Here is a 24,522-nt window from a genome sequence, read left to right as displayed (position 1 = left end):
CTACAAATGAATTGCTTTTCTTGCTCTTTCCTTCCCTCAGCTTTGAGGACCTTGGCAATTTTAGAAGGATGCAAGGAAGGAATCACTTTCAAGAACTAGAATAATCAGGCTCCTTGAGGAAGTCATGACTATAATCAACAATGCAAAGGAGACAAGCTAGCTAAGTGTGCAGAACAGATTGCTGGAGTCTTGTTTTCCCTCATTTGAGGTCAATCAAGAGACCCAAGGAAATGGCACTCAAACTGTAGAGGTCCACAAGATCCATGCAGGTGTTCTCTACCTAATGACCTCAAGTATCTAACTAAACTACAGCTCTTAAATTTTTCAACTCGAGGATGAGATTAATGGTCCTTTGAACTGTTGAATGTACCTATGGTAGGATGGGATTTTCAAATCTAAATATGGCAAAAGAAGGAATTGTGACTTTATCTGAAGTCCTGAAGCTGACAGATATTGGCAAATAGCTTCTTGCGCATCCATTGCATTATAAAAAGCAAGACTAGGATCATGGAAATAAGATTTTAATTAGATGTTTTGTTCTACAGAGCAACAACAACACTAATTACTCTACCCCTGTATTTTGAAGACATTTTCAAGAGTGCAAACTGGTATTCTGAGCAGTCTCCCCTAAACAAAAAAAAAAAGCTATCCAGACCTATAAGTTCTATCGTCCCCTGCAAACTGGCTGGATATAATGAGATTTGTAGTAAAAATGAAACATCTAGTGGGGTATAAATTGGGGAAAGCTGCTATACAGTGGGTTTGGAGGGTCAAACAAAAACCATATTGGAGTTTCCCAACAATCATCTCTTGACCTCTGACCCAAGATATCCCCTAGAACTTTAATGCTCCAAATTATCAGCAATAGGTGCCAAGACAGATGACTTCCTGTGGGGAAGAGACAGAGTAAGTGTGTCTTTGAAGAATCTACTTTTGCCTAAGCAGTTTTCAGCAGTGATGACCATGATCTCCACTAGAATTATCTCCGTGACTATTATATACTATGCACTATACATGTACTAGCTACTAGGATACTATATTGCACAGGTATTATTTCTACATGCAGGGATATTTTCAGACAGTGGTATTCAGTGACTGAGTCTGCATATGGTACATGTTTCTGTTTAGCACTACAAAGCACTGTGATGTCCCCCATGCTGTTTAACTTTCTGTTCTAATCTATCACGCTTCATTCCACAGGTAGGAATGAACTGTAGTCAACCTCACAAGAAATCCAAGAAATTCTAATAAATATTTTTGTTGAAAAAACCCAATAATTTTACGGTTACATAGTCTGGTACTCTTATTTTTTGTAACTGTCTAAAAAAAATATAATGTAGGGAGGAAGTGTGTCTCTGTGTGTGTGTGAGAGAGAGAGAGACAGACAGACAGACAGACAGACAGACAGACAGACAGATCATTTTATATTTTTTCTTTCTTCCAACCTATTTGGGTTGGCTGGCTCAAATGTCTCTTGTGTTTGTGTTTGATTTGCTATCTTGTCATTTCCCCTGGCTGCATGACAAATAACTCTCATATCACCCACACAAAAATGAAATAAATTGCTAACAGCCCTGTACTTCCTTCGTGTTTTTCAAAGTATTTGCCTTGTGATTTGCAATTCTTTCTGTCTGTCTGTTTGTCTATCTGTCTGTCGGTCTACCATCATACTTCCATCACTCTTGGTAGTTTAGAAATGAATATAATCTCAAAGATCGCTATAAGAGGAAGATCCACTGTAAAAAGTAGATTTATATGAGGGACATGTCTATTATCTATTATCTATTATCTATTATCTATTATCTATTATCTATTATCTATTATCTATTATCTATTATCTATTATCTATTATCTATTATCTATTATCTATTATCTATTATCTATTATCTATTATCTATTATCTATTATCTATTATCTATTATCTATTATCTATTATCTATTTCTACATCTATTATCCATGCATCCATGCATCCATGCATCCATGCATCCATCCATGCATCCATCCATGCATCCATCCATGCATCCATGCATCCATCCATCCATCCATCCATCCATCCATCCATCCATCCATCCATCCATCCATCCATCTATCTATCTATCTATCTATCTATCTATCTATCTATCTATCTATCTATATAAAATAAGTAAGTAAACAAAATATTAACATTCCTCCACAGACTTTTTGGCTGCTAAGCCACCATTCCTCTCTTGCATTAAAGAGCCTTGTAACTTCTGAAAATCAACTGACAGCAATTTTATAATAAGATGCTTTCCCCAATACTAATAATGGGTGCAAATGGCAATGAGAACTGTTTTTAAAGGTAATTAAAATAATGTGTACATATTAATGTATACATACTCCTCATTAGGTTGCCTAACTGCAGGGACTCAGAAAAATATATCAACTTTGCTGTTGTTTTCAGTAATCCAGAGCAGAATTGTAAATCAATACACAATTGATATCAAAACCACGGTCAAGTTGGTATTTTCTTTACTTCTCCCAAAGAGCTGCAAAATAGTAATGTCAAAGTGCCTATAATTCTCATCGGTTGGCTAATATAGATCAACATCCTAGGAGTTGTAGTCCAGCATATCCAGAGGGCTCCAGGTTGAATAAGACTGCTCTAACTAATGACCTTTTAACAGTGTGTGCAGCCTCAGCCTCTTGATATACAGTGATGTGAGCCTGGTTTACAGCATTAAAAATCAGGCTAAGATTACAAGTATTAAAGCCAACAATAAAAGCCAGGGTAAAACCAATGTGCTGTGACCACAGCTTTGTGAGCCTTAGAACATTTTAAAAGGCAATTTTGAGGAGAGGGAGAAAATAGGTATACTATAAAGGTAAATCCTGTGTTCTCATAAAATTAGTCTGGATACATTTGTTATTTCTTTCCATTTCTCCATGCTGGGCTCAATTCTTTAATGAGCCTCAAAAATGTAAGAGAGAGTAGAACATGTGGAAACAGAATCAGACTAAACAAAATTGCGTAAGATATGAGTGCTCTCTCCCCCCTCTCTCTCACACACACTGGGGGGGAGGGGAGACACTTCTCCCCCATTTTCTCCAGTTATTAGTACTGAATTCTGATGTCCAATATCTCCTGGCTATCTTCAGGTCCTGAAAAGATCACTACATGAATGAAAAATTGAAAATAGGCTTCAGTTTGTCAATGAGTAAACCCTGCATTTTCCCAAACCTGTGCAATTATGGTATATCTAGATATATAGCTAACAAGTTAGTTTGTTGAAATTAGTTTTTGTTTGGAATGAAGGATATTCAGCTGATACTTTTACATGGTTGTTAGATCTCCTGAAGATTAGAACTTCTCTATTCATATTATGTTATTGTTATTGCTTTATTACCACATATTTTGCTACTACAGTTTTTTGCTTGTACAGAATTGAGCAATGGTTAATTAATTTAACAGAATAAAAGAATAACTGAGTTAGAAGGGACCTAGGAGGTCTTCTAGTCCAACCCTCTGTTAAGCAGGAGACTATATGTCATTCCAGACAAGTGGCTTTCCAATCTCTTTTTAAAAGCCTCCAGTTATGGAGTAACCACAACTTCTGAAGGCAAGTTGTTCCATTGGTTAATTGTTTTATTATTATTTTTTGACATTATCAAATGCTCACCTTACAATTCCATAAACTCCAATGAAGTGTATTGCTTAAGGTTGAGCAACCTATGACTCAAGGCATGTTGTTGGAGTATATAACCCATCAACCCTGACCACTGGCCATTCTGATTATCTCAAATGAGAGATAAATTCCTGAAAACATCTGGAGTAGAGAGTTTCCCTGTTCCTGGTTAGATTGAGGATGGTGATAATATAAAATACCTGATGAACTTCAAAAAACTCAAATTCATCAGAAAATCTGAAAAAATCGTGAAGTGAAATTGGGTGGGATTTAAGAATCATCCTCTCCATATTTATAAATGCTTTAAATGAGTTTTATTTCCATATTAAAGTATTTTTTTACACACCCAAGTCCTTTTGTTAAAATCCTAAAACTTTGCTTGTCATAAACCAAAAGAGTATTTCTCTTAAAAGAATAAATTCTGCTGATTATATCTAGAAATAATTGACTGGATTGAGATGTGTAGTTAAAAAATGTTTGGCGAATGCTGGGTTGAGAAAGTCTGTCTTAAGTGACTGCAGCAATCATGATGTTTTGGAGCAATGAGTCCCTGAAGTTGAATTTGGGGGATTGCTTCTCCCAGATCATGTCTATTCATCAGGTCCACGATGGGCATGTTGTGGGTTCTGTTTACAAAACAAATCAGACCAAGAAAGAAGGCCTTTTCTGCCATGGCACCTGCCCTCTGGAACATCATTCCCCCCGAGGTCAGATTGGTCCCAACCTTTCTGGCCTTCTGGAAGGGTTTGAAGACCTGGCTTTGCCATCTGAGTTGGAGAATCTGGTAATGTGGGTCTGGAGTCTGCAAAATAGCTGTATTGTTAGGGAAATTGTGCCGTTGGCAGATTTTTTTAAAAAAAGTTTTTTATTGTCTTTAAATGATTTCTGTCATTATGGTTTTGGTTATTTTGCTGCATTGCTTTTGTGTTTTAACTCTATAAGACTCTCAGAGTTACATATATCATATAAACAGATATATACATTTACCACATAAATATGATTTGAATCATTTCTCCTTTTTGAACTCACCCCAACCCAACTTCATTGATGCATGTACATCCCAGGAGCTGGAATACAGATTTCTTCTACACGTCTGCAGTTACAGTATGATAAAAGAAGCTAGCAACTCAATCATGGCTCAAGTAAAAACATCCACATACTATCTCTGCAAGATATTTATTGTTATACACATGCATCCACCCTCTGCTGTCTGCTTATGACTTCAACCTCAGCAGCACTTAACCCTCTTAAGCACTCAGAGCAGCTACTTAATTATTTATTTTAAATGATTAGATGTTGCCTACACCTTGCAGAATCCTGGAGAGCTCACAACCGCTCTAAAATACGAAGTAGCAGCAAAAGAAAGTCTGCACAGCCACCACCACCCAAGGCTTTAAAAAGAAAGACAAAACCATGGGCTCCTTAGACCCCAGGGCCCTTTCTGGAAAAGCAGTGTGGTAAAAGAAGGGACAAAGAGCTAATTTCAGGCATGAGAAATCAGGAAATCCAGGTAATTGAAATGAATATGAAGGTTTACTGCAAGCTTAAGCTCTCTACAAGAATCTCAACTACTAATAGTCAAAGCGAATAGGTGGTACATAAGAATCAATGGAATTCAAGGTAGGCTGGATTTAAAACTCTTGCGGGCGTAAATGGACTGGAGACTGATTAGTTGTTTGAGCTCTCCCTTGGGTTTAGACTAGCCATCTTCTACAGCTGCCTTCCAAAGGCTGTTTCAAGGAAAATCCAAATTCCACCTGAAGAAACCTTTGGGTGAAGGGAGTTGTCCAGATTGAGAACCCAACCAATTTTTGACTCAATAATCCACATTTGATACAGAAAACAGTGGCGATCTGCAGGATCTGGGGTGGGAGAAAGAAAAATAAAATAAAAATGGTGGTTGTGACAACACAATTGAGGCTCTCCCCCCATTTCTTCTGTGCACAGGAGACAAACAACTTTAGACTTTCACTACCAAGTCTCTGCTTTTGTGCTCCTATTTCTTTGCGGTTTGACAGTACTTCACTTGAAAAAGAAAGGATCCAAGTAAAATTTTTAAAAGATGGGGAATTTTTATCTGCCCAAGAAAAATCATGCTGAGAAAAAGGATGTTGGAAGATGTAAAAGAAAAAGATAAGCATAAAATCTGATTGAAAAGTTTCCCCCCTTTTTTTGCCCAAAACTGTGGAAAGAAATATGACATTCATCTTAGAAATAGAAATTAAGACTGTGTCAGGCCTGCAGCGGTTCCTTTCAGAATCTTTGGCCTGCCACTCTCTCTCTCCATTTCTTTATTATGCTGTTTCATTAGTGGGAATTGGGAGGGGGAATAGTAAGGAGTAGAATCGTAGAATGTGTTGTTGTCAAAATAGAACATTCCTTTCTAGAAGCCCATGGTCATCTTTTGTCTCCGCACCTCAGCACCTGACCGGAACTAGATGGGTGGGGATGCCAGGGTGGCAGAGGAAGATTGGACCATGTGATGAACTTGTGGGTGTGGGGGCAAGATCATAAACTTTCAACTGGGTGGAAACCCCAGGAAGTTCAGATTTGGGTTTGCAACAGATGTACCAACATGTCTCTATTAATACATTGGAACTTTTTGAAGAGATTTACCTTGAACTCTGATTTAGTTTTGGATGATATTTGGAATGCTGACAGACTGTAGAACATAAGTGAGGTTCATCTCAGGTTTTGGAAATGTTATTCTCCCCTTCTGTCCTTGATTTTGCTGCTTCTCTTTTCTTATTAAAAAAAAGTGTACACACCAAAGAAATTATTAGCACAGCAGAAGTGCTGCTTGCTGAAATTAAACTCTCATCCTGTGGGGAAAATATCATTTCTAATGCCTCTCTCTGGTTTAGTCCAAAATCTATTTGCTCATGTTGGAGGCCATCCTCAGGGAACATGGAGCTATCCCCTGAGAATGGGCTCCAGCACAAGTCTGAAAGCTCAGAAGACAAAACCTCTGGTCCCAGTGACCAACCCAAATTGGGTCCTTCAACATTATTCTGGGACACTTCATTCAAAAAAACTATTTGGCCAGCTGGTAATTTAGCAGCAAGAGAACATCCAGAGTAGCAGACAAGGTAGCTCATGGTTGGGAAGTCCACGGTTTTAATTCGCCAGAAACTATTAATTGTTGCTCTTCAGGGAGCAATTGTTTCTCTTTCCCAAGCCACCAGTGTCCACAGAATTCTTTTATGTCTTCCTGGCTGCCCACCGTTTTGTTTCCTGCCACCAACAACTCCCTCATCAGCACAGCAGCTACCGGTAATTAAATGTCAAATGCTTCTAAATGGCAGGTGGGAAAAAAAGTGATTGTAGAGTTTGTGCAGTCTTGGACTTTTATCCATTTATTTGTGACCCAGAATGAAACTGCTGCTCCATCCGAGCAGAGGGCACTTAGGATAAGACCATAAGAACAGTCCAGATGAGTCAGGCCAAAGATCATCTTGGTCCAGCATTTTTTGTCTTGTGGTGGCTTGCCAGATGTCTCTGAGATACTATTAAGTAGGAGGTGGGAATAAAATACTATCTCTCTGCTTACCCACTGCAGCTGGTATTTGGTGGCAATAACCTAGAGGTAATACTGAATCTTCAAGAGGAATATCCCTCAAGAGAGCTATTTTCCCCAGATATATAAACAAAGTAGAAAAAGCATGCAATACTTCCAGAATTCTTTCCAACTTCTTTACGGAGTAGGACCCTAGATTGTCTGTCTGTCTGTCTGTCTGTCTGTCTGTCTGTCTGTCTGTCTGTCTGTCTGTCTCTCTCTCTCTCTCTCCCTCCCTCCCTCTCTCTCTCTCTCTCTCTCTCTCTCTCTCTCTGTGTATAATCCAAGTAACATATTGTTTGTGCTCTTTCATGTTGTATTAGTATGTATTTGTGCATGTGCATATGCATATACATACTTCTCTCTGGGTTATGTGTTGAGAAAGGAGAACATAGAATGGAACAGTCCATATTCCAAGTCACTTCCCAATTCTCTCTCCCTACCTTAGGATCCCATGGTCTGGTACAGCCACTTTTGAAACCTTTCTTTTGCCAGCTACTTTCACTCCATCAAATTTGGCCCTTTGCTATTCTGTTTTTGGATAGATGAAAGCATTGCTGATAAAAAGCATATGAGAAAAGAGTCCTGGGACATTGACTTACTTTCTTTCCTGCATTCCATTGCTTAGAAAAAAGAAAAATGATTCCAAGTATCATCCAGTAGATAAGGAGGATAGGTCAAGAGGGGGAAGGATGTCATCAGCCATTCAACTGAAGTAGAAACAGCCGTGGTCAGGATCCTACAAGGCAGCCTTTCCAACCGGATGTTCTCCAGGATGGAATTCCACCTCTTCAACACCCCAGACAGCATTACTTTGCTACCCCAAAATGCTTATTCAAGCATTTTTGGGTAGTAGTGCAATTCTTCAATGGTTTTTTTAAAAAATTCTTATTAATGTTTCGGAGGTTGCTTTGCTTGTTAGAAGTACAGAAAGGCTATTGCTTGTAGGTTTCCTCCTCTTCTTCTCCTTCCATAGCTATGTGTCATTCTGCAATTTACCTAGCTAGCAAATTGGAAAATGCCATGTTGGGAAGAATACCATAATGATGTCTTCTCGTAAGGTTTAGTTCGAAGGCAGGAAGGCTGCAGATCATCAGAGAGAGGACTGTATGGTGAAAGGCAGAATATCATACACATGTACACAAGGGCAAGAATGCAGGTCTGCACCCAAGAGAATCACACTGATATTACCTTCTCTTTTGAAAGACATCCATCAGATTCTCTTTCACCTGAGCTGGTAAGAGGAAACCTCCCCCCCCCCCCACGCACACACAGAGAGATTGCTTTTGCTACCATTAATAGAAGCCTCAGGATCAATGGATGCACACTGGAGGAGCAGTTCCGAGATTCCTTTTGCAAATACTTTTTGCAAGAAGCACCTTATTTTGTTTGAAAGACAGAGATTTATTTGGCTGTTTCAATATTCTTGGGAATATGCAGGTCTGCTGAACAAGATATGAGTGTGTCTTGCTTCTTGTTTTTATCCATATCGCCTCAAAGATTGATGATTTTTCATTTCTTTCCTTTCTCCCTGATCCCAAGGAAGGTAGGTCTAGGGATGTGGAATCCTGTTATCACAGGAATGCCAATTTAAAAGTGAAAAAACCCCCCACTGATTTATAGCTTGGCCAAAGGTCATGAATCAGCAATAAATGATGTAGCCAGAACCCTTCAGAAAGTCTAGCATCTCTCATATATATACACATTTCAGTACTGTTGTCTTTTTTCCCCTCTTCTTTTATAAATGAAATAAAAATATGAAGCTTATCCTTTTAGGGTTTGTTTGTCTGTTTTTGTAAAAGAAAAAAGAGCCTTGGAAGTTATTTATTTCTTTTATTTTAAACATTGATAGAGCTGTCCATCTTCTAAGCAAATCTGGACAGCTCCCAATTAAAAGTTAAAACAACATATCAAATCATATTGAAAGTCTAAAACTAAAAACATCAACTTATTTAATGGTACCATTAACATTAGATACATGGTAAGAGAAACCATCTTGCTATGGGTTTGGACGCTATCGACCGCTCTTTACAGACCTGTGGTGTATTGTTATTGTTTCTCCTTGTTACTCTTTTTCTGTAATGTTTGTATGATTTTTCAAGCTGTTTAAAGGCTTTGGGGATTAAAATGGCATACCAATCATAGTCAATCAATTAATCAACCAACCATATGTGCATATGAACCAGGTATACATTAAAGCAGGGGTTCCCAACCCCCAGGTTGTGGTGGCAGCCCGTTTAAACCCGGCCGTATAAGCAGCAGGTGAGTGATCGTGCGAGCCCACCGCTTGCACAAATGGAGCTGCATGTCCAAGCCTGCTCTCCTGCTGCTTGCATGGAATCGTCTCCTCTCCTGCCTCTCGCTGCTGCTGCCAGTCCGCAAAGCTGGAAAGGTTGGGGACCTCTTCATTAAAGCACTTTCCACGTCATGCTAAAATGCTGCTGCTGCATTTCCTAGTCACTTGAGCACCTAGTCGCTTGAGCGCCTCGTGCCCATGTAGGCCAGTTAGCTTCTACACTACCACTGAGCCTGTTAAGTGTGCCAGACCAGAAAACAGCCCTGAATTAAATTTCTCCCCCAAGAATGAATCAGAAATCTCAAGCTTCAGGGTGGAACCTAGAGATCTCGTAAGACTACTTCATGAAGTACGACATGAGTAAGTTCAAGGTATGGACAGCCTGGACTTCATGCCATTTCAGTTGGTAGGCATCATGAACTTGGTTGTCTGTATGTTTCACACATAGCCTAGACCAGAGGTCTCCAACCTTGGCAACTTTAAGACTTGTGGACTTCAACTCCCAGAGTTCCTCAGCCAGGAAAGCTGGGATTCTGGGAGATGAAATCCACAAGTCTTAAAAGTTGCCAGGGTTGGAGATCCCTGGCCTAGATAACTTGCTTATCTTCTGGATGTTCAGGGAATGCTGAAATGGAAATTAATCAAATGGATTGGCTTCATTTGAACCCCATCAATGCAGTTTCCCCCAAAAACTTAACCAAAGTTAAAAAAAATCAAATTTCACAGACTGAGAGACATTCAGCCACCAGGTTTGTTGCTTAAGTACTGCATATTAGCACAATACTTAATAAAGATTTTTGTTAAATAACTAATTTGGGTCATTTAAAAACTAAAGGCACATCTAATGGAAAATATGGTTAATGGAAAATCTCACCATGAAAGAACTCCAACCTTGCAAACAAGAACAACTGAGTTCCAGTATTCGAACAAGTGGAAAGAACAGGCTTTCTGCAGTGGTGGGATTCCAAATCTTTTCCTACCAGTCCTATGAGAGCGTGCTTCACATGTGCGCAAACGCACAGCACTCAAACACCGCCCTCGGTGTCAGCGCTGGTGAGCTGAACTGTTTTTTCCTCAGCTGAGACGTGGCAATCTGCTTTGCTGCATGAATCAGCTGAGGTAAAAAACAAGGGAATACAAGACAGGGAACGATGTGGGGGGGGCAGGAGGGCGGGCCCAACAGAGATGGTATTCACTGGTTCTCCGAAGTACTCAAAATTTCCGCTACTGGTTCGCCTGAACTGATCCGAATGACTGAATACCATTGCCGGCTTTCTGTGAGATCACTAAGAATTGTACAGGTGTAGTCCTCAACTTACAACCACAATTGAGCCCAACATTTATATTTTGCTAAGTGAGAAATTTGCCCCATTTTACATCTTTTCTCACCACAATGATTGAGGCTTCCCCATTAACTTTGCTTGTCAGAAGGTCGCAAGAGGTAATCACTTAACCCTGGAACACTACAACTGTCATACATGTGAGTCAGTTGTCAAGTATCCAAATGTAAATCATGTGACCATGGGGGATGCTACAACAGTCAAAAATGTGAAAAAAGATGGCCATAAGTCACTTCTTTCAGTGCCATTGTTAACTTTGAATGGTCACCAAATGGCTTGGGACCAGGTTATCTAAGGGACCATCACTTGCTAGTCACATCTACTGTCCCCTAAGGAGATACATCTGGGGGTACCCAGAAGAAGGACCTTGTCTGTGGTGGCTCCCTCTCTCTGGAACATCGTCTCCCCCCTCCCCGGAGATTAGACTGGCCCTCACTCTTTCAGAAGGCCCTGAGGCCGTGGTTCTGCTAGCGGGCCTGGGGGACCCAGAGTGGGACGGAGCCCAGTAAATGGTTAGTATGAATTTGTGTTGTCACCGGGGTGGGATGGTGGGCGTTATTATTATTTTATTCTTCTTTCTTTTATATTGTGCTTTTATGTCTCTGTAAGCTGCCTTGAGTCACCATGTGCGAGCAATATAACTTTTCTAAATAAAAATAAATGAAGGACTATAAATCAACCTGTAGAGTGTACATCTGCTTTTTTAAAAAATTATACTTGTTTGCCTTTCACGCTAAACATTCCTTAAGCTTCTCCTATCCATTGACAAAGACCTTCCTCCAGTATCTCAGCTGCTAAGCTTTGCGTTTAAGTGATTGGTAGAGCTGAAATTGCTCTCCTAGTCTAACCTTGTCTGCTGAGAACACGAGCTGCTTGTCCCTCCTGTTCCTATTAGGGAGACTCAGAGTGTGCGAGAGAGGTGCTGTCAATGGCTGACTGCTTTGGTATTGATGGTGTTATAGTCGTGACTGTTCCAGCAGAGGAAGATTCAGCACACTCGGTTGGGCAGCTTCTCCCCGTCCTGTGTTTTCAGTCACATTAATTGAGTCTGAACTGCCAGACAGGGACCATATGCTGTGGTCACCTCCCTGCTCTGAGAATCTCCTTCTGCAGCTTGAAATAAGCCCAAGGAAGCAAGCCACAACGGCAGAGGAACACAACGACCATAGTAATGGTAGGAAAGTACTAATCGTGCAGAGCCAAAGTCAGAGAAAGAGTTTTTTAAAAAAATGTACAGGTAGTCCTCGACTTACAACCCCAATTGAGCCCAAAATTTATGTTGCTAAGCGAGGCATTTGTTAAATGAGCTTTGCCCCATTTTACCACCTTTCTTGCCACAGTTGTCGAGTGAATCACTGCTGCCAATTACCTCCACTAGACCGATTAGATCCCATAGAGTAGGCCTCCTCCGAATTCCATCCGCCGGCCAGTGTCGACTGGCGACTACCTGGAGGAGAGCCTTCTCTGTGGCTGCTCCGACTCTCTGGAACGAACTCCCCATGGAGATTTGAACCCTCACCACCCTCCAGACCTTCTGCATAGCCCTTAAAACCTGGCTGTTCCGACAGGCCTGGGGCTAAAGAGCTGTTGCCCCCGTCTTGAATGGTATGACTGTTGTGTGTTTTAAATTATGCATTGCTATGTGTCGTTTTTAATTTTTGTCTGTATCCCCCTTCCCTGGTTTGAGTTGTGAGCCCCTTCGGGGGAAAAGGGCGGCATATAAATATAATAAACAACAACAAACAACAACAAAGAACAGTTGTAAAGTTAGTGACACAGCTGTTGAGTGAATCTGGTTTCCCCATTGACCTTGCTTGTTAGGAGGTCGCAAAAGGGAATCACATGATCCCAGGACACTGCAACCCTCATAATTGTGAGTCTGTCACCAACGGTCTGAATTTTGATCACCGCGACCATGGGGATGCTACAACGATGTGTGAAAAATGGTCACTTCTTTTCGGTGATGTAGTAACTTTGAATGGTCACTAAATGAACTGTTGTAAGTCGAGGACTACCTGTATTTACAAGGGTTAACATAAGCTAAAAGTGATTTAAAAAAAAGATATGTAGAAAGGAAGCTAAGCATGCAAACCAGGATGGTACGATTTATTGATCTTGGCAATGTTCCTGTGTGTGCATGCAGACAGAGATATCTCAAATTGTGCTTGCATTTCCAACAGGCGTTTATTATCTGGAAACCTTCTATGCATCCAAAACAAATCTGCAACCAGGCCTCCCCCAACCCTCCAGAAGGGGGGAGTCCAACTCCCATCATCCTCAGTATTTCTGCTTGCTTCTCTGTGAACCTATAATGGCTCTCCCAAATCGCTCTATTTAAGACTGGCTACAATATCAAGTTGTAACAAGTATTTAATATTTTATTAGCTCATTCATATTTTACTTTATTTATTGAAATATTATTCTTGAATACTTCCCACCCCCAGCTCTTTTTTATGAAGATTACAGGGCAGTAATTTGTCTTGGTTTTGAATGGAGAAAAACTCTTGGGCTTTATGTTATGCTTGGCAGCCTGTTTTATCGCCTTTACCATTCAGACATATTTTTCAATGCTTTCACGTAAGCTAGAATGCAAAAAGATCAGAAATATATGGCTCCCTTCTCTTCCCTCGCCTCCCAAGGAAAGTCAGAAAATGGGGATTGTGTGACATTTTATTAACCTGCATTATTTATTTCTCGAGATTTTCGAGTCAAAAATCTCAAGATATATATTATTTATTTATTTAATTCCAGTCAATAACCAGCAGAATAAAAAAAAGATCAAGCCTCCTTTACCTTTATTTTTCCTTTCCATCTGTTCAATCTTTATAAACTCTTACCAACATGCTTAACTTTTCCTCCTCGAACATTCACTTTGTCTTTGTTATAAGAGGGTAAACCAATTAATCCTCATTGCTAGTACCTCAAAGACTCCACTATTAAAGATGGAGAGGCCTAGAAATTTAATTTCTTCCCCTTCCTCTTATTCTCATGTAGGCCAAGGCAGATGTGCATCCCTTCACCAAGTTGTCATATTCTGGCTCATCCTGGAGCTTTCAAAGCTACGCGAAAACTGAGCTGAAGCTCAACAGATTCTTCTCTGCAACTCCCTGGTGAAAAGACCCATAGTAATTGCAACAGTAAATTGGCATGATCCTTATTTGGCTAATAAATACTTTATTTGCACGTGCAAAGTCAATGGGAAGCAGTCTTCCCTTGGTAATGAGATTTTAAGGCAATTAATCTTGAGGAAAGGGAATTTACTGCTCATCCTGCCGTGCGGCCGGCTGCCGCTGCTCCACCAGGAACCATAAAGGCCCTATTTGCATCTCATTAAAGAGGAGAAGGTGAGACAAAAGGAAGCTCCCTGACTTCTCCCTTGCATCCTAAGAGGCAAAGCTGCCTTTTGAGGAAGAAGAAGAAACACAGCACCACTCACAGGAGGATCAAAGTCTTCGGCTTCCAGCCAGTCTGATATGAATAAAGGGGCAGGGGTGGAATCCAGTGATGATAAAAAAAAAGGTGGAAGAGAGTCTAAATGAGAGCCCAGATTGGCATTTTGCAACTTCTTTGATATATTTTAGTTCTAACTGGTACTCCTGACACTAAATCTGTTTTTCAAGATGTTGATGCTCCATTTGCAAATATTTTTCAGAGTATAAGACGCGCCCTTTTTTCTAAAAAAAGAGGCTGGAAATCTGGGTGCGTTTTATACACTGAATATAGCATTTTTTGCCTCCTGAAGCCCTGCCCCTTCACCAAACTGGCCGTGCATAGCCTTATGGAGGCTTTCGGAGAGTTCCTGGGGGCTGGGGAGGGCAGAAATGAGCAAAAATGGGCCATTTTTCCCCCCCCCCATCCTCCCAGCAGCACTCTATAAGCCTCTATTAGGCTATGCATGCAATTGTTTTTACAAAAATGGGCCTGTTTTTGCAAAAAACGGGCCGTTTTTTGCTCGTTTTGGGACCCCCACCCTGCAGGAGCACCCTGCAAGCCCCCCCCAAAGCTATTCATGCCTTTAAAAAAAAAGGCCCGTTTTCATGAAAAACGGGCCTTTTTTGGGAGGTTTGCAGAGTGCAAAAACTTTTTTTTTCTTTTGGGAAAGCTTTTAAACGGATTAATGAGAATTATATTGATTAAGTACTGTGCCAGCAGAAACAAGATCTTAGGTGCTGCAGATTGTCAGCGATTTCCTTCTCCAGCACATGGATAAATACACCTGGAAACATCTACCTCCCTACCTACGCTCTCTCCCTCCCTCCCTACCTACTGTATTTCTCTTTCTCTCTCTCTCTCCCTCTATCTACTGACCTACCTACCCACTCTCTCTCCCTCCTTACCTATCTACTGTATTTCTCTCTCTCTCTCGCTATCCCTCTATCTACCTACATACCTACCTATTCTCTCTCTCTCTCACTACCTATCTACTGTATTTCTCTCTCTCTCTATTTCTCTCTATCCCTCTACCTACCAACCTACCTACTCTCTCTCCCTATCTGTTCTACTGTATTTCTCTCTCTCTAACTCTTTCTATTTCTCTCTTTCTATCCCTCTACCTACCTACCTACCTAACACTCACTCTCTCTGCCCCTACCTACCTACTGTATTTCTTTATCTCTCTATCTCTCTCTAATTCTCTCTCTATCCTTTTATCTACCTACCTACCTACCTACCTACCTACCTACCTACCTACCTACCTACCTACCTACCTACCTAACTACTCTCTCTCTCTCCCTACCTACCTACTGTATTTCTCTCTCTTTCTCTCCCTCTTTATCCATTTATGTACCTACCTACTTTTTAAAAAAAATTGCCTCTTCAAAACCTTGGTGCGCCTTATACTCAGGTGCATCTTAAACTCCGAAAAATACGGTATCTTATTCCAAACTCTGTCTAGCAATAACAATAGCACTTAGATGTATATACTTCTTCACAGTGCTTTACAGCCCTATCTAAATGATTTTACAGAGTCAGCCTATTGCCCCCAACAATCTGGGTCCTCATTTTACTCACCTCAGAAGGATGGAAGACTGAGTCAACCTTGAGCTTACTGAGATTTGAACTGCCATATATATATATATATATATATATATATATATATATATATATATATATATATATATATATATATATATATATATATATATATATATATATATATATATATATATATATATATATATATATATATATATATAATATATATATATATATATATATATATATATATATATATATATATATATATATATATATATATATATATATATATATATATATATATATATATATATATATATATATATATATATATATATATATATATATAATATATATATATATATATATATATATATATATATAATATATATATATATATATATATATATATATATATATATATATATATATATATATATATTATATATATATATATATATATATATATATATATATATAGATATAGATATAGATATAGATATAGATATAGATATATATAGATATATATAGATATAGATATATATATATATATATATATATATATATATATATATAGATAGATAGATAGATAGATAGATAGATAGATAGATAGATAGATAGATAGATATATAGATATATATATATATATATATATATAATCTCTATACCTAAACGACTTTTCTCACTTTTGGAGAGAATAAAAGAGGGAGGGGTGCCTTAAGTTTTATCCAGAAAGGCAACTGTAGATAAAGTCATGTTATTAGCATTGTTTAACATCTACATGAAGTTTCTGGGTGAGGTCACTTAACATTTTGGAGTGGTATCATTAATATGAAGATACAAAGCTTTATAATTCTACCTTGGATTGCCCGAGAGATGCCATGGAGGTTCTGTCTCAGTCCCTGGAGGTTGTTGGGGGGGGGGGGTGAGCTTGGATGGGAAGCAACAGGCTTAAGTTCAACCCCAGGCAAGGCAGAGTAGCTTTGGGATTTTGGGCCTCCTGGTTCCAGAGACCTTCTATCTTTGGTTCTCTTTTTAATTATTATTTTTTATTATGCAATTTTCTTTGTTTTATATATATATAACATTTCCATATTCATAATGGCAGTGTACTATCTGGGTACCATCTCTTTTAAATACAAATTATAAATCTTATACACACAATAATTATAACTATTATTCTCAAAATCTATTCACCATGGTTTTCACTTATCCTTATTAAACATTTTCCATTATATAATTAAACACTCTATTTTTGGTTCTGACTGGACAGACCCAGCCCAAGACAGACCCAGTGTGCCATGTGGAAGTTCTGCTGGACTTATAACTCCTGCTGAATGAGCAGGTGGCAGCCATAGCTAGAACAACTTTAGCACAATGGTGTCAGTTGTGCCCATTCCTGAACTCAGGCCCCTCTGCTCACATTTACTTATGGCTGTGTGACTGACAGACTGGACTATTACATGGGGTTGCTTTTGAAGAGTATGTGGAAGTTTCAACTGGTGCAGAAAGCAAAAGCATAGGCAGGCACTAGTGCTGGTTACTCAGTGCATGTGACACAGTGGTGGGTTTCAAAAAAATTTCGAACCTACTCTGTGGGTGTGGCCTCCTTTGTGGGAGTGGCTTGCCAGCCATGTGACCTGGTGGGAGTGGCTTGCTGGCCATGTGTTCTCTCTCTCTCTCTCCTTCCTTTTGTCTCTGTCCCTTTTTCCTTTTTTCCTTTCATCTCTCTCTCACTTTTTCTTTCTTTTTTCTTTTTTTCTTTTTTTCTTTCTTCCTCTCTTTCTCTTTCTCCTTCTCTTTCTCTTTCTCTTTCTCTTTCTTTCTCTCTCTCTCTCTCCTTCCTTTTGTCTCTGTCCCTTTTTCCTTTTTTCCTTTCATCTCTCTCTCACTTTTTCTTTCTTTTTTCTTTTTTTCTTTTTTTCTTTCTTCCTCTCTTTCTCTTTCTCTTTCTCTCTCTCTCTCTCTCTCTCTCTCTCTCTCTCTCTCTCTCTCTCTCTCTCTCTCTCTGTGTGTGTGGTGGGTTTCAAAAATTTTTGGAACCTCTTCTGTAGGTGTGGCCTGCTTTCTGGTGGAACCTCTTCTAACCAGTTCGGGAGATTTGACGAACCGGTTCTACCGAACTGGTGCGAATTGGTAGGAACCCACCTCAGATGTGACACCACTGCTCCCCAATTGTCTCTACTTGTCCTACTTGATCCAACAATTGGGACCTGTTCTAGGTACCATCAGCTGCAGACCGTTGGCCACTGGCAGAGCCTTTTCTCCAGTGACATTTTGAAAGACCATCTGCCCATTTATTCACCAATACAATAATAATTATAATTATCATTGTGTTATCATCTTCATCATCATTCATTATCATCACTGTTGTCACTCAGTGAAACCACTGTGAGCTAGAACTTGCAAAATCCAAGAGATTTTCAAATGGGAATATATGCACAGTTGATACAGCCAGAACAGGTGGCTGTAGAAATGTGGGTATCAGCATGAAGCCAGCGATGCCCAGTGTTGTGCAATGATTAGGATACTTAATAAGGGTTCCACCACAAAACCGCGGTCGGCTAAAGCGCGCTCGCCGAAACCGCGTACCTGACGTCATCACAGCGCGACGAAAAAAGCACGCTGTGAGCGGTAAAGCTAAAATTAACGCGTAAACCTAAACCTAACCCCCCCAAACCTAACCCCCCCAAACCTAACCCTAAACCTAACCCTAAACCTAACCCTTAACCTAACCCTTAACCTAACCCTAAACCTAACCCTAAACCTAACCCTTAACCTAACCCTAAACCTAACGCTAACCCTTAACCTAACCCTAAACCTAACCCTAACGCTTAACATAACTCTAAACCTAACCCTAACCCTTAACCTAACCCTAACCCTAACCCTAACCCTTACCTTTATGTGAATCGGCTTGCTTTAAAAGTGCTTTTTAAAGCGCCCTTTTTTCTCCGCGGTCGTTTTTGTTGCGCTGCTGATGACGTCAGCGACGCGCTTTAATCAGGCGCGCTTTAGTGGACCGCGGTTTTGTCGTGCACGCTTAATAAGGTGTGGCTCAAGTCTTCATCACAAAAAAAATCTTTCCTAGATGATGGGGTGCTCTTCAAAACCACATGAATGTGTTTTCATTCAATCTGTGAGCTACAAATCAAGTATACCAGCATATTTTGCACTCCCTTCATTACTAGTGTTTTGCTTTAGTAACCAAGTCAGCAATTAGCACTTAACTCAAATTTAATGTGGCACAAGTGAAGGAAAAAGATAGGTGCATTTCCCTGGTGTTGTTATCCAACAGAAAAATGTTGATAGATGGCTAAAACATTAGTCAAATCCTGGTCCTGAACTAACTGTTTTGGGGTAGAGGGTTTCTGCCCAATAAAGGAAGTCTTAGTTTGATGGCAAGATCCTTTCTCCTTCATAAATCAAGTATTGGGGAATATTTTTAATGACCATGAGTGAATGATTTTGAGGATATAATGTTGGGAAGGCACTTCAAACTCCTTTCAAGAAATGCTAAATATGTCTTCTATAAATGACACCGACTTTAGGGTAGGTGATGAAACCAGGCCACAGATCAGAAGTTGTGCTCTGTTTAAATTGGATCATAACTACTATTTCCCAGGTTTGGGGGATAATGACTTCTGTTCATCACGCCTCAGTTGGATTTCACCAGATCTTAATCCCCAATCTTATAAAAATCAGGGATAAATCCCGAGCAGTTATGAATGAAATGGAGAGAAAACGGAACAGGAAAAGAGCATGGGGCATGCTGGCTCCCCTAACAAATCTGAAGGCTCTCATTGCTTAAACCACTTTCTCCCACAGGTAGGAAACACTTCACTTACTTTCTCCATGAGCTGCCGTAGCTGCCGGCTGCGCAAGTCTCGTGAGCAGGTGCCCTGAACAGGGATGACTGCTGTGCACAGACATTTGCCATCGGGAGCCTGAGCTGATGTATAGACCTGCCAACCTTCATCTGGGCTTTGGAAGAGAGTCTGTGGAGAGAAAGAAAGTAGATAATATTGAATATAAAGGTTGCGCAGCTTGCAATCGAAAAGGGTGACCCTTTGTGTCGATATGACACTGCTAAACTAGTCGTAGCATTATGACTTCTAAATAAGGAGTTGAAGAGGCTTTAAATTGGCATTTTAGCAGTGTCACAGATATTCATGGGACAACAAACATTGAACAATTCAAGGTCAAAGAATCTAGAATCAGGTATAGGGCTCCCGGCAAATATTAGTACTGCTACTACAACTATTCTTACGAAGAGATAAAAAAACAAAAGGTTCCTCACAAAGTTGTGATCGTGTATCATGAAGTAAACTGGTAGGTAACCAGAGCTGACCCAGCACAGCCAGGAAGATTCTGAATTAAATCTACGGTAGAGCAGTGTTTGGTTCTCAGGACTCCTTCCCATTTTTAAAAATCCTAGTGGACCCCAAAAGAGCTTTTGCTTGTATGGTTTATATTTATCAATATGTCCTATATTATAATTTATATTATATTTTAATAAAATTATATTATGATTGTTAATAAAAGTTATATTATATTTTTATTAAAATATATTATTTTTATTAAAATATATTATTTTTATCAAAATATACCATACTTTTATTGAAATATAAATGTATTAAAATATATTACAAGTTTATTAAAATTATACTATTATTTTATAATTAATTATAAAACATTAATAGAATATTTATTTATTGAATCAAGCACAAATAACAATAGTAAAAACCATTCAATACTAATATAAATAAAATATTCATAAAATATTTTAACAAGTAAATAATAAGTGGACAAATGCGCCAGCCTTATCATTAACAGAGGAAAAAGAGTGAAAATTATATGCATGATTCTTATTTATTGTTCTAATGTTATACATGGTATTTTAATTGTATGACTGCAAGCCATCTAGAGTCGCCTCAGTGAGATGGGCAGCATAGAGGTTTAATAAATAAATAAATTTAAAAACGGAGGAAATCAAGATGCCCTATGGGAAAAAAAACATCAAGAATCTGGATGAAGATTACTACAAATACCTGGACACCCTTCAAAGTGACAACATCAAGAACACTTGATGTCAAGGAGGTCAGAAGTGAATGCATCATGAGAGTGAAAAAGATCTTAAAGGTCCAAACTCAGAAGAGAAAATATTATCAAGGCAATTAACACCTGGGCAATTCTAGTCATTAGATCAGTGGTGGGTTTCAAAAAATTTTGGAACCTCTTCTGTAGGTGTGGCCTGCTTTCCGGGTCCACTGGTGGAACCTCTTCTAACCAGTTCGTTAGATTTGACGAACTGGTTCTACTGAATAGGTGCGAACTGGTAGGAACCCACCTCTGCATTAGATACATAGCTGGAACTCAAGCAGAATTAAAAGTCCTGGATAGGAAAACCAGAAAAATAATGAGAATAAATTATGATCTTCTTGATCCACCCACATTGTGGACAGACCAATTAGTCTAACAGAGAAGTTAAAACTTTCATCCCTGTATTCAGGATTCCTACAATGAAGCAGTGATCAAGTGGACCTCACATTTCTCTGTAACCAGGTTCCTTCTATAGTATTCTTTGTGTGTCCTACATGCCTGTAAACATGCCTTGGAGCTGTGTGTCAAAAAGGTGATTGGGGGGTGTATGGAATAGCTACAAGGTGCATGTTGTATTTAGCATTCAAAATTCGGTACTGTTGTGTGATAGGACAATATGTGTTTATATCTACTTTGAACAATGGCATCATCCATTAGCAATAAAAGATGCCAAGGTGCTTTTTTTCCTTCTCTCCCCCACCTTCCCCATTTACTTGGCATCAAAGCCGAAGTGACCTGGAATACATTTTAATGTCCCATGTTCTTGTGCCTCATTCTTTCTCTGGAAGGCTGCATTGCAGAATTCTGAAAAGTGTAGGTATCAAAGAACAAATGCATTTGCTGACTTTTTGATCAGATCTACCCATAATTACCGTTCCTGAATCAATATGCAACACAGAATGCATTTACTCTTACAGATTGACAGATTTCTCTTCTCTAAATTGGCTCTCAAAATGTACAGGGTAAGGAAAAGTATGCAGAAAAACATGAACTTTAGGAAGGGGTGGATGGATTTGTGTGTGTGTGTGTGTGAGAGAGAGAGAGAGGGAGAGAGAGGGAGGGAGGGAGGGAGAAATGAAGAACTACCTGGATACCCATGCTTTGCTATGAAACTATGTGCTCGGGCTTGATAATCAATGAGTAGTTATGACTGGGCTTGATACATTGACACTTAAAGCCTGAAAATTAATGTAGAATGTGTAACTCCTTAGCATGTTAATGTAAGGCAACTGGCAGTTGGAACAGAGTTCTTTTCAGGTGGAGAGGGGGAGTAGAATGTCTAAACTCCAGCCACCAGGCTGGATGAGTCATGCACTGGCCACGTCCATATAAGGCAACTGGCAGTTGGAATGGAGTTCCTTTCAGGTTGGGAGGGGGAGTAGAATGTCTAACTCCTTAGCATTGGCATGTGTTAATATAATACTGTATACGAAATACTGATAATCTGATGGTCATTTCTAAAAATCCTTTCTTAGCGAGCACCTAAAAGCCAAGAGGAAGATATAGTATATGTTTGTAGGCTTTATAGTTCTGGAGATTTTGTGATGAGTGAGTGGTATTTGGCTGATGTCAGCCTCTGCTTCGCCACTTGCTTTCGGCTGTCATTGAAACGGGGAGGGGAAGGCATGGTATTTGGGAAGGGAAGTTTTAAGTACAGGAGAGATTGTAAAAGGGAGTTTTGTTCTCACCATCTACTGCGCATGCTGGATGGGGCCGCCAAGGCCAACTGTCCTGCATACCAACCTGATGATGCTTTTTGAAGATGAAGACTCACATGACACCTGAGGGTTTTTGAGGATTGGACTTTGGGATGGGGTGGGGTTGGGAGAAGGGTTTGGGTCACATATTGATATCTATGATTACGCGCACTTTTGCCTCAGATCTTGCTTTGCTTAGCTGCTATCTTCTCATAACCAGTAAAAGTACTCTTAATTCTGCAAAATGGAGTTAAGTGGTTTCTTTCTTGGTTGCTGAGGGAGGCTGGCCTGACAGCTTTTATATAAATAGATTTCTTTTTTAAAAAATTACTAAGCAGACTATTTTGAGTAAATACAATTTTGAATAAAATGAAACCATGTGTACATGATGGAGCCCTTTTGTTAGATGTGGTTTTGTTTATATTTTTGTACAGAAACAACTCAATTTGTTTTGTTTGCTATTAGGTTATTGTTTTATATGGTGAGTAGTTTGAAGTCAAGTGTGCCTGAATTGAATTCAATAGAATGAATGAATGAATGAATGAATGAATGAATGAATGAATGAATGAATGAACGAACGAAAGAATGAGCAAGCAAGCGGACTATATTACATCTTTTGAATCTCAGTAGGGATCCCTCTCTCTACCTGAAAAGAAAGAGATTTTAGAATTTCCAGATTTCTTTCTTTAAAAAAAATCTCAGTACTGTCACAATTCTGTACATCATTACCTTACTAAGGAGTAAGTGCTGTAGAATGCAGGTCTTTTCCTTTCTAAGTTAAATTACTTTGAATTGTCCTGTGAAATTACTTTCTTGGCCTTTAAAGGGCAAACCTTTGTTCCTTTCATAAATAACAATAAAATATTCCCTTCAGGCAGGATAGAGGCAGTTCAGGGAAATCGGTTGTTGTTGTTTTTTCCAGGCAGAATATGTACACTTCCTCTCTCACAAGTTTTTGTCAAAATGGGTGAATGTTATAAATGTCACCGCTTCTTTGCAACGGCTCAGCAGACTTTACTGATTTATCTTTCTGGGTGTATAAAGCCAGGCTTTAGCATGGTTTCTTGAATGATCTCTATGGTGTGAGACTTGTCTAGACTGTCAGTTGTTCAAGTCAGGTAGAGAATACAATGGTAAAAAAACACACACACCATGATTTCAAATCCGTTTATAATGTCTCAGCAGGTGGCAGCATCTGGTTGAACCTCTCTGATCTCAGAAGCTTTATTTATTTATTAATTAGACTTCTATACCGCTTAATAGGGCTTTTAGCCCTCTCTAAGCGGTTTACAAATTTTTTAGCAAATTGAGTCAGCAACTTGCCCCCACAGTCTGGGTCCTCATTTCACCCACCTCGGAAGGATGGAAGGCTGAGTCGACCTTGAGCCGGTGAGATTTGAACCGCTGAACTGCAGATCACAGTCAGCTGAAGTGGCCTGCAGTACTGCACCCTAACCACTGCGCCACCTCGGCTCTAAATGGGTTCAGGTCCAATTAATATTTCAAGGAGAGATACCCAAGGAACCCCAGGATTAAATAAAACAATGGCAAATCATTTCTGTTTTGCTGCCAAATAATTACATGAACATGTCTGTAAAGTCAGCAGGAAACATGCTCAACATGAAGGAAACTACTGTCTATACCTTTGCAATAGTGCAATCATATCTTATTTTGCAGAGCATACTCCTGTAATGGAAAAATAGCTCCAGTCCATTGTACCAAAAGAACAGAGTATAAAAAATGGAAATCATGAGCATCCTTGGAGATGTCTATTGACCTTTCTATTGACAAGAGTGTGAGAAGTTGGTTCATTTGTCCAAGGGCCACGCTTCTATAGTATTGTGAAATACAGGATACCAGTCCTTGACTTATAACCACAATGGAGCCCAAGATTTTGTGGCTGAATGAGAC

General features: G+C 39.4%; 1 protein-coding gene across 4 annotated transcripts in view; it reads right to left on the bottom strand.

Moving 5' to 3' along the window:
• OLFM2 (olfactomedin 2) overlaps positions 1–24,522 on the bottom strand; it is a 256,989-nt gene that overhangs the window by 80,124 nt on the left and 152,343 nt on the right. For all 4 annotated transcript variants that reach the window (XM_087710661.1, XM_087710660.1, XM_014075710.2 and 1 more), the window contains exon 2: positions 19,660–19,809. In XM_087710661.1, the coding sequence (XP_087566787.1) occupies positions 19,660–19,809 (150 nt within the window). The remainder of the gene's footprint in view (positions 1–19,659; positions 19,810–24,522) is intronic.

Source organism: Thamnophis sirtalis, unplaced genomic scaffold (genome assembly GCF_051295495.1).
Source record: "Thamnophis sirtalis isolate CommonGarterSnake01/CBP01778 unplaced genomic scaffold, rThaSir2_p1.2 scaffold_3, whole genome shotgun sequence".
Taxonomy (NCBI): domain Eukaryota; kingdom Metazoa; phylum Chordata; class Lepidosauria; order Squamata; family Natricidae; genus Thamnophis; species Thamnophis sirtalis.
This window is presented reverse-complemented; position numbering and strand designations above follow the sequence as displayed.